Source organism: Protobothrops mucrosquamatus, unplaced genomic scaffold (genome assembly GCF_001527695.2).
Source record: "Protobothrops mucrosquamatus isolate PMUCROS unplaced genomic scaffold, P.Mucros_1.0 scaffold1418, whole genome shotgun sequence".
Lineage (NCBI taxonomy): Eukaryota > Metazoa > Chordata > Lepidosauria > Squamata > Viperidae > Protobothrops > Protobothrops mucrosquamatus.
Window position 1 is genome coordinate 173,554 of NW_015387603.1, and position 11,256 is coordinate 184,809.

The following is an 11,256-nucleotide window of genomic DNA, read 5'->3' on the forward strand; positions in this document are numbered from 1 at the left end:
TTAACGTTTTCCAGTGCATCTGGGGATCAGTTCAGTCTGCCTTTTCTGTTGGTAGTTTCTAAAGGAGAATTTGATTGGCTGCTCTCCAACGTATGTCAACAAAACCTTTCGTATATAGTCATCCATTTTACTTCCTAAAAATGATTTTCACCCATCCCCTGTGCAAACGTTGCAACATGCACACTCCCTGTCACATTCTTCTTAAACTCATTTCCAGCTGTTGCTTTGCTCCATATGAAAGATTGGTTTTTTTGGAAGCAAAGAGTTTCCAGCTTCCAGAGATTGTTTTATCCACCCCAAACTATGTCTAAAGAATCTACTCTTAGTGGATATTCAGATTTATATGAAAAAGGCATCTGTTGGTGCTCCAGCCCAGTGTTCAGGTTTGAAGGAGAACATTCTTTTCTAGTTTCAAAGCAGAATGATTTATCACCATCCAAGATCAATGTTAGTGGGAGGACTGTTGGTTATGTTACATTCTTAGGCCTAGTTATCTGCTTGTGTGGGCAAGATCTCACACTTTTATGTAACTTCAAACATGAATACTGGTAGGTATTAATAAACAAGGAAGCATTAGCAAAATTATAAATTTACTTAACTAAAAATGGTGAAATAAATGCATGAGTACTTCCTACAAAAAGATGATGCTTACACCTTAAAAATGCTTTTTATGCAGATCATTGCTATTACACAGAAGAGCATTCCTTAACATTGTGTAAATATGGTATATTTTTACATATTTATTATAAAATATGAACTAAGCAGATTCAAGTCTCAAAATCTTGGAATAATGTTTTTCTTCTCCGGTCCATTACCTAGGTCCTTTATTCTTCACAGTTGGGGCTGTGTTTCTTTTTTAATGGTTTTACAAAACAATAGAGTAAGAAATGCACAGACATCTGGCTGCTGTCATAGTAGCCTACAACTCTTGCAGTCTAACTTTAGGAGTTCCTCTTTGTTAAAAAAATCACGTTTCTCATATTCAGTCTGTTCGTCTTTTGATTGGCCTGGGAAAGCTAACTGAAATATTCTAGAGGATCATATGGAAGAATGGACACGTTTATTTGGTGGCTTATGGGACATCTGTTGCATATACAAATTGGAGAGCCAGTTTGGTGTAGTGGTTAAAGGCACTGGACTGAAAACTGGAAGACTTGAGTTCTAGTCCTGCCTTAAGCATAAGACCAGCCAGGACCCAAGTCAGCCCTTTCAAACCACTTCCCCAAAAAAGGTCAACCCAACTATGTGGATTTGTCTCTGTAGTCTTGAGAGACTACTCAAACAAACAAACAAGCCTTCAGTTTTTAAGGTATGCATGCCAATGGTTTATGCCATATCACAGTGAAGCATTCTGTAAAAATATTTTGGGGGAAAGATGCATTAACTTGTACAGATTCCTTGATTTGATACACAAAATACCTGTCAACAGGACTTAAATTACCTTAAATTCAAAGGCAAATAGCTGCCCAGTCATTTGCAGATGCCCTTGTGCAGCAACAGCACCTGTCCTCAATTCCCTAAAGCAGCCACATTTTTTCCTGGCATCACATGACTGCCCTCTGCTGGGTGTTCCTATAAAAATATGCATTCCAGGGATAGGCAACCTTCGCTCTTTTATGACTTGTGGACTTCAACTCTCAGAATGCTGGCTGAGGAATTCTGGGAGCTGAAGTCCACGAGTCATAAAAGAGCCAAGGTTGCCTATCCCACAGTTGCAGTTTGTGCATCCAAGTGGAGCCACTTTTTTGTCTTTTGAATCAAATTATTAAACTGTTCTACTAAAAGCTCATTTCCTATCTTATCTCATGGGAAATAAATACAGGTTCATAATAGTGAGGCTATGAAATATGTTTAAAAGACCAGTTAGCTTTCCTGGAGCGCTTAAATGTGAGAACCAAAATCGCTTTCCGTTAACTGTAAAAGATTTGGGATCCACTTAGATATATCGTTGACTCATCTTGTTGACTGTTCCACAAGTCCTGGCAAAGGGCAGCTCTGTTCTTGGTGCATATATTTAAACAATACCTCCTCAAAGTTCAGAGTTCGCTCAGCTTTTGCCAGAGGCAGACGTGTGCAATACAGGGAGTCCTCGACTTACGACCACAATTGAGCCCAAAATTTCTGTTGCTAAGTGAAACGTTTGTTAAGTGAACTTTGCCCCATTTTATGACCTTTCTTGCCACAGTTATTAAGTTAGTAACGCGATTATTACGTGAATCTGACTTCCCCACTGACATTGCTTGCCAGAAGGTCCACAAAACGAGATCACATGGCCCCAGGACACTGCAACCGTCATAAATATGAGTCAGTTGTCAAGCCTCTGAATTCTGATCATGTCACCATGGGGATGCTGCAACAGTTGTATGAAAAACTCATAGGTCACTTTTTTCAGTGCCGTTGTAAGTTTGAATGGTCACTAAATGAACTGTTGTAAGTCGAGGACTATCTTTATGACATGTTCCTTAAAACTATGGGTCTGGGATATGCTTAAGCTAAGCAATACGGCACGCCAGCTGTTTGCTCTGCAGAATGGCAGGAGAGGCTATGGCCTTGTAACAGAATACATGATTCCTATACAAACTCTCCCAGGTTCAAGAGGGCTTGGAGTATAGTCTGAGCTTTCATTGACAGGAAGCAGTCCTTCAGTAGGAGATGTGAGGGAACGGTGGTTAGAATACAGTATTGCAAGCTAACTCTGCCCACCACTAGGAGTTCGATCCTGACAGGCACTAGATTGATTCAACATTCTTCCGATGTCGGTAAAATGAGGACCCAGATTACTGGGAGCAATATGCTGTAAACTGCTTAGCGAGTGCTGTAAAGCACTATGGAGTGGCATATTAAGTGCTATTGCTATTGCTACTGATTCACTCATGTTCTGCCATATAGGCCTTTTAAATGAGATTTTATTCAAAAGACAACTCATAGCTCAATGGTAGACAACAAGCCTCACATCAATGCTGAGCTACAAGCAATAAGCTAACCATGAGGCACATCCCTCTCACTTCCTAAGCCATGACATCGTCCTCTAGCTCTGGCATCGTCCTCTAGCTCTACAAACCCAGAACCCCCCTCCTTCTCATTGCAGCCACCATGTGCAGGCACACGCCACATGCAGAACACAGAAAAACCTGTTGGCGTGGTCTCTGGCATGGGTTACGAATATTGACAATAGGGAGAGGAGATTAGAGACCTTCCTTATATGTTTTTCACATGTTCTTTTTACGATTTGTTCGCTGGGCTGCTTAAATAAAAAACTTAAATTGCAGTTCACTGATAATGCAGGATATCCCTAAGCAGGGTCAAGCAGAGGGTTGTATATAAATAGAAATAAGAGTAGATGAAATGTTTATAAACAATTAAAAAGTTTAAAAACTTTTAATTGTTTATAAACATTTCATCTACTCTTGGTGATCGTAATTATTTTGATACAACATGGACGTACCCAAGAGTCGGATTTTTAGCTCTATTTCTAGCCAAATAGAAATAAATAAATTAAATAAATAAATAACAAAACAGATGACACAGAGTGGGCAGAGAAGCCCACATTTAAAACGTTTGTCTCAAAGCCTGTAAATCCATTTTGGACAAATAATTTTATTTCCGTCTACCCAACAGATTTCCTCTTGAGGACAAAAATTCACTAGCAGCCTGCAGTTGTTTCAGATAACAACTAGATATAAGACACAAACAGTGGTGCGTAACAATCACTTTCAGGCCTTCTTTTCCAAGCTGGGGCTCACGCTGCAACGCAAGGAAGAGCAGCCAGCCTCAGATCTAGCTGTAAGCCTGGGGGGAAAAAAAACAACAACCCCAGCTCTTCTGGTGATGTTTTGCTGCTGATGCTTGTCTGTGACTGGGAGAAGCAGCTGAAGGCTCCCTGAAGGGGCGGGCAGCCATGACAGTAGAGTCTCTTTCTCTAGCCTGCTTAGAACGCCTCTTATCTCGTCTTACCCTTAAAGGCTTATTCAGATATGGTACCAGGGGGAGGAGGAATGAGTCCAGCAGCCGTCACACGTCGTTCGCTTACCAGGAAGTTGAAAGTGGCGCAAGCGTTAGGCTGTGGAGCCAAAGAGATGAGACAGAATTAACAGAGTAACAACAGTTGGGAAAGACCTTGGAGGTCTTCTCATCCAACCCCCCCCCCCCTACTCAAGCAGGAAACCCTACATAATTGTCCAATCTCTTCTTCAAAATCTCTAATGTTGGAGCACCCACAACTTCTGGAGCCAAGTCCTTCCACTGATTAATTGTTCTAACTGTCAGGAAATTTCTCCTTAGTTCTAGGTTGGTCCTCTCCTTGATGAGTTTCCATCCATAAGAAGGTTACGTACAGCTGGGCGCCTGGGTCCAAGTTCAAAGCCAGTAGGGGAAAAATGCACCCCAACCAAAGGACTCCGTATGGAGAAAAAGATGGAGAGCCTATTTGTATTGCTAGTTCGTGCTTTAGCGAATCGCTATATCAATGCATATGGAGGAAAAGAGCAATACAATCAAGATCACGTGAAGTCTTAATACCACTTTATATGCCTTGGTAAGGCCACACTTGGAATACTGCATCTAGTTTTGGTCACCGCGATGTAAAAAAGATGCTGAGACTCTAGAAAGAGTACAGAGAAGAGCAACAAAGATGATTAGGGGACTGGAGGCTAAAACATATAAGGAACGGCTGCTGGAATTGGGTATGTCTAGTTTAACAAAGAGAAGGACGAGGGGGGACATGATAGCAGTGTTCCAATATCTCAGGGGCTGCCACAAAGAAGAGGGAGTCAAGCTATTCTCCAAAGCGCCTGAAGGCAGGACAAGAAGCAACGGATGGAAACTAATCAAGGAGAGAAACAACCTAGAACTAAGGAGAAACTTCCTGACAGTTAGAACAATTAACCAGTGGAACAACCTGCCTCCAGAGGTTGTGAATGCTCCAACACTGGAGGATTTTAAGAAGAGACTGGACAGCCATTTGTCCGAAATGGTATAGGGTTTCCTGCCTGAGCAGAGGGTTGGACTAGATGACCTCCAAGGTCCCTTCCAACTTTACTATTATTATTATTATTATTATTATTATTATTATTATTATTATTATTATTATTATTATTATTATTATTATTATTATTATTATTATTATTATTATTATTACAAATTCCACTGCAAAATGCCAAAGGCATTACTGCCAAATTTCCTGGAGCATACGATCCAAGACAAGACTTCTGGAGATAAAAGTAAGCTCCATATGCATTTCTGTGCACTTTAAAGAAACAAACCACGAGGACTGGAAGTATGCAACCTAAATAAGAATGCTAAGCATGCCAAACACTGCATCAGGCAAAATGAGGTTTCATGCTGCCTGGGCCATCCGGCTTTTTCTATTCTGAGGTTTCATGAAATCCTAGACCAGAAGAAGAAAAACTCTACTGTGTTGCTTTCTCCCCTAATCTTTCTTGCTATCTGCTTCTTCCTGTCCTTACTGCACCCCCTCTTACCGTGCTTTGTACTTCCACAGCAATCCCACGTTGCTGCAAACATTTCAGGACATCAGGATCCAGCCTCTCTACTTTGCCTCCAGTTCCCAGGACCACAATTTCTAGGACAACCAGCAGGGGAAGACGATGAGATGCTATTTCCTCCTTAAGACCAAAACTAACAAAAACCCACGAAAACCCCAGCCCAAGACCCACAGTTCTTTTGTTACCTATTTTGGGCTCCAGCATATAGAACAGAACAAGGCTGTCTGGAATAATATCTTTAAATGTGCCAACCTGGAATATGAAACAAAATAATATTAAGACTAACTTTTCCAATACTTGATACGCAGCATAACAAAAAGCAGTGTTTCTCAACCTTGACCACCTGAAGATGTGTGGACTTCAACTACCAGAACTCTCCAGCCGGCATGTTGAAGTCCACACATCTTCAAGTGGTCAAGGTTGAGAAACACGGCTTTAGATGGGCTACATGATCTCTGAAGGTGAGCGGGAGTTTTATGCATTAAAATACATACAAGTTTCCATTAAAAACATTATTCTATGTCAGTGGTGGCGAACCTATGGCACGGGTACCAGAGGCGGCACTCTGAGCCCTCTCTGTGGGCACACGCACTACCGCCACCAGCAGCAGGTCCATCAGGCCGCCACCGCCGCCTGGAGCAGGAGCCCCACCCAGCACAAAGGCGAAGCGGCCGATTAGTATTTTACATGCGTCCATGCGCACAAGGGGCCACGAGCACGCACGTACTGCAAATGGGGCAGGGCTAGTGCCTGTTTGATATTCACTAGACCTGCCCCGTTCTTGTGTGGTGCAGCGCCTTCTATCTGCACTGTGTGGCGCGGCGGCAGCCATTTTGCAGCATGATGGTCCATTTTTGCGCCCCCGGTTTTTGCATGCCAGAGGCAGCACTCAGAGGCGCCTCCCTGCCCCCCCCGAGGGCACCACAATGCTGATGCGGCCCTGGCACTTTGCAATAAATAAGTGGGTTTGGGGTTGCGGTTTGGGCACTCAGTCTCTAAAAGGTTCGCCATCACTGTTCTATGTGAATTGCAAACTGGCATGTACAGGTGGTCCTTATTAAATGACACTCACTCAGCAACCGTTCAAACTTGGGATGGCACTAAATGAGTGCTAGTTATGACTGATCTCATTGTTGCAGTGACCTTGTAGTCACACGATCACGATCCAGGTGTTCAGCAACCAGCCCAGATTTCTGTCAATCACAGCATCCCGCTATCACGTGAACATAGTTGACAGCTTCCCACAAGCAAAATCATTGGGGCAGCCAGCAGGAAGTCAAGTTCCTGAGGTTCTTGTGTAATGATGGTAATCTGGAACTGGCTGGAGCTGCCATCGCTAAGCGGTGTGATCATGTACATTGCTCTTTACAACCATATTGCTTAGTAATGGAAATTCCCATCATTAAGCAAGGACTTGCTGTACATGGCTTTAAGGAAAAATATATTACAATTAGAAAATATATATCCTGAACTGGAGAGATTCACGTATCTCTATTAAGGAACTGAAAAGCTTACACACTCACATTCCACTGCAGGATGGCTTGTGGCAAAATAGCGCAAGGGCCTACCACTGTGTTCCCACTGATGGAGAAACCAAAATTACTGTAATTTTCAATAAACATGGTGTTTGGTGATTCTCTTTCCAAATGATGGATTGTTGTTTTTTGGAGAAGCTCATCATCGGAAGGCGTGAGGCGATGATTTCGCTGAGATTGCCTGAAACTGAAAAGACAGAGAGAAAACATGAGATAATGGCGGCAGGCCTGACCAGTAAGTCAAAATGCCAGTTAGCCAGCTTTCACTACACTTTTACTGGATGTTACATGAATCACTCTAACTAAATGGAAATCTGTGGGGCTACCATCTGGAGTTGAGCTACATCCAAAAAGGACAGACAGCATAGTAACCTTGAATGTTGGTTAAAGCCCTATGCAGGATTAAGAAGTAAAATTGTGGCCGGTGGGGAAGTAAAATTATAGTCCAGTTACAAGTAGTTGGCTTACAACCACAATTGAGCCCAAAGTTTATGTCGCTAAGTGTGACATTCATTGAGTTTTGCATCATTTTATGACCTTTCTTACCGCAATTGTTAAGTGAATCACTGCAGCTGTTATTGTATAGCTCTGTTTTTACTTACCTGTAAGCCGCCCTGAGTCCCTCGGGAGAAGGGCGGGGTATAAATTAAAGTAATAAAATAAAATAAATAAATAATGTGATTGTTAAGTGAATCTGGCTTTCCCATTAACGTTGCTTGTCAGGCGGCTGCAACAGATGATCATATGATCCTGAGATACTGCAACCGTCATAAATATGAGCATCTGAGTTTTCATCATGTGACCATAGGGATACTGCAATGGTCATGAGTGTGAAAAATGGTCATAAGTCACATTTTTCAGTTCCAAACGGAACTGGAAACGGTCACTAAATGAACTGTTGTTAAGTCGAGGACTAGCTGTACTTCTAGGTACAATGTGAAAAAACAGCATTTAAATTATAGTAGGAAGGTTATTGTCTTGTCCCCTTATTTTAATCCAGAATAATTTACATCCCTTTATTGCAGTTTTCCCAACCTTAGCCATTTTAAAGATGCAAGGACTTCAACTGCCACAATATTCCAGCCAGCAATATAATTTTTATGAGGTAAATGCTCTAGACAGAATGGCATAATTACGGTAAATAATTTTGGCAACCTTCTGTAAGGTTCAACTGCCCTGTTATTGTTGATACTGCTGGCTTCTCAATGGGTTTAAAGCTCTTGAAACAAGCAACACTAAGGACTTTTCAAACAAGATTTTAGGTTTTCAAGGTACAGGTAGTCCTTGACTTACAACAGTTCATTTAGTGACTGTTCAAAGTTACGACATCACTGAAAAAAGTGACTTATGAGTTTTTCATACAACTGTTGCAACATCCCCATGGTCACATGATCAAAATTCGGATGCTTGACAACTGACTCATACTTATACCGGTTTCAATGTCCTGAGGTCATGTGATCTCGTTTTGTTCCTTCTGATAAGCAATGTCAAAGGGAAGCCAGATTCACTTAACAACCGTGTTACTAAATAACTGCAGTGATTCACTTAACAACTGTGTCTAGAAAGGTCGTAAAATGGGACAAAATTCACTTAACAAATGTTTCACTTAGCAACAGAAATGCTGGGCTCAATTGTGGTCATAAGTCGAGGACTACCTGTATTGCACATGCCTGCCTCTGGCAAAAGCTGAGTGAACTCTGAACTTTGAGGAAGTATTATTTAAATACATGCATCAAGGACAGCTGCCCTTTGACTTAAGACCATTTTTCACACTTACGACCATCCCAGTATTCCCCACGGTCACGCGATGAAAATTCAGATGCTTGGCAACGGGTTCATATGACAATTGCCATGTCCCGGGGTCATGTGATCACCTTTTGCCACCTTCTGACAAGCAAAGTCAACGGGGGGGGGGGGGGAGAACCAGTTTCACGTAACAACCGTGTTACTTAATTTAGCAACTGCAGTGATTCCCTTAACAATTGTGGCAAGGAAAGTCAACAATTGTGGCAGAGAAAGGCAGAATTCATTTAACAAATGTTTCACTTAGCAGCATAAATTTTGGGCTCAATGATGGTCACAAGTCGAGGACTAAGCCGTAATTACAAATGGCCTTGAAAAGGGTGTGCATATAAAATAGGGTACCCCCCCCCCCGGAAACCCTCTTCCAGCTGAGCAACAAAAGCCAAAGAGCGTTTCCCTTCCCTTCCCATCCGGATACCTCGGCACCCTGACAGGCAGCAGATCTGCCAATATCAAATCCAATTTTAATTCGGACTCCAACATAATTTACAAATCCATCCAGATCTGGGATTGCCCTGCCCCTTCCTGAGCCACAATTAAACCAAGACGCGATTTCTTTTTTTTTTTTTCCCTGCACCACCTCACAGAAAAAAGGGGTTTAATTCCTTCCTCCTGCAGGCAAGCTCCTAATTTAGAGGATTTCGCATCTCAAGCCGCCGAGGCCGAAAGGTACCGCCCCAGGACAGGCTTCTTCGCCCTCCCCAGGACCGCACCGGCGTTTCCCCGAGCGCTCCTATGGAAATCCAGCTTGCTGAGCTTCAGCCAAGGTCAGTTGGGAGCCAAAGCCCGGAGCCACGCGCAACCCCGGGCATTTCTTTTACGGGCACGGCGGAGCCTCCGCACCAGGCTGGACCCCGGGAGGCGGAGCTCCTCAGCGCGGAGCCGAAATGCAGCTGCAGCTGCCGGGCGCTTTTCTGCCTCCAGCCCCGTCGCTGCACTGACCTGCGGGCGAGAGCGGGCCTTGCTCTCCAGACGAGAGCCGAGCCCAGCGACCGGAGGGCAGCCATGAGAGCGGCAGGAAGAGCGGGCGGGGCCTTGCCGGGGAGGGCCGCCCCACGCCCTCTAGCGGTGGTCGGAGCAAGGACGCGCAGGCAGCTGTCAATCACGCTCTGCTCAGCTACTTCATTCTTATCCCCCCCCCCCTTCCCCAAAGGCGGTGCTATAAAGGAGGGTGTCTAATAAAGGTAAGTCCAACATTACAAAAGTTCATTGAGTGACCGTTCAAACTTACTACGGCACTGAAAAAAAAATAACTTAGGACCGTTTTTCATACTTACGACCGTTGCAGCGTGCCCATAGTCACATAATCAAAATTCAGCCTCTTGGCAACTTGACTCATATTTATTTTATTTTTTATTTTTTTTAATTAAAAAGTTTTTTATTTATAATACAATTAAAACAAAAATGGACATATGTGGCATTCCAGAGTAAATCTTCCTAACAGTTTGTTTCTCGTGATACAAAACCTTAATACATCATCCTTAACCTCTATATAGGCCTTATTCTTCTACACAATACAATTATATATACAATTATATGTACAGTTATATGTATGTTTCAATCCTATCGTTAGCTTAAGACAGGGGTGTCCAAACTTTTTTCAAAGAGGGCCAGATTGGATGAAGTGAACGTGCTGGAGGGCCGAACATTTTTCCAAACATTCTTTGAACCATTACAATTAAATGCAAATGAATTATTTTATGCCTCTTTCCTCTCCCTCTCTTTCCTCTTTCTCTCTCTCTCTCTTTCCTTTCCCTTTCCTCTCCCCTCTCNAACCCCGGGCATTTCTTTCACGGGCACGGCGGAGCCTCCGCACCAGGCTGGACCCCGGGAGGCGGAGCTCCTCAGCGCCCAGCCGAAATGCAGCTGCAGCTGCAGCAGCTCCAGCCCCTCCCCCGGGTGGCAAAGGGGCGACGGGCGCTTTTCTGCCTCCAGCCCCGTCGCTGCACTGACCTGCGGGCGAGAGCGGGCCTTGCTCTCCACACGAGAGCCGAGCCCAGCGACCGGAGGGCAGCCATGAGAGCGGCAGGAAAAGCGGGCGGGGCCTTGCCGGGGAGGGCCGCCCCACGCCCTCTAGCGGTGGTCGGAGCAAGGACGCGCAGGCAGCTGTCAATCACGCTCTGCTCAGCTACTTCATTCTTATCCCCCCCCCATTCCCCAAAGGCGGTGCTGTAAAACAGGGCTTTTCAACCTTTTCACCCATTGTACCACTTTTAGGATATGGCAACATCCGAGTACCACCAGTCGCCTAGCAAGGTGTCAAAAACTTGATGACCCCCCCTAAAAGGAAAAAAGTGATAAAGTACAGGTAGTCCTCGACTTACAACAGTTCGCTTAGTGACTGTTCGAAGTTACAATGGCACTGAAAAAAGTGCCCCCCAAGCCACAGCCGAGCAAGACGCCTGCCTGCCCGC

At 44.0% G+C, this 11,256-nt stretch overlaps 1 protein-coding gene across 1 annotated transcript; it reads right to left on the reverse strand.

Annotated features, from left to right (window-relative positions):
• Window positions 1–3,594: 3,594 nt before the first annotated feature.
• On the reverse strand, window positions 3,595–10,804 carry NDUFAF3 (NADH:ubiquinone oxidoreductase complex assembly factor 3). The gene is made up of 5 exons (XM_015821890.1): window positions 10,796–10,804; window positions 7,028–7,226; window positions 5,690–5,756; window positions 5,481–5,581; window positions 3,595–4,060 (listed from the first exon to the last, which is right to left on the reverse strand). The coding sequence occupies exons 2-5, from the start codon at window positions 7,124–7,126 to the stop codon at window positions 3,965–3,967; spliced, it is 363 nt and encodes a 120-aa protein (XP_015677376.1). The 5' UTR covers window positions 7,127–7,226; window positions 10,796–10,804; the 3' UTR covers window positions 3,595–3,964.
• Between the last annotated feature and the right edge of the window lie 452 nt (window positions 10,805–11,256).

What these genes read in the sequence shown, in the direction of transcription:
- NDUFAF3 (XM_015821890.1), bottom strand. Translation starts at nt 7,126, where the DNA reads ATGTTTATTGAAAATTACAGTAATTTTGGTTTCTCCATCAGTGGGAAC. An exon ending in TATGCTGGAGCCCAAAATAG is followed by an intron (nt 5,582 to 5,689) that starts GTAACAAAAGAA and finishes TGGTTGTCCTAG; the next exon opens with AAATTGTGGTCCTGGGAACT. An exon ending in CTGTGGAAGTACAAAGCACG is followed by an intron (nt 4,061 to 5,480) that starts GTAAGAGGGGGT and finishes TTGGCTCCACAG; the next exon opens with CCTAACGCTTGCGCCACTTT.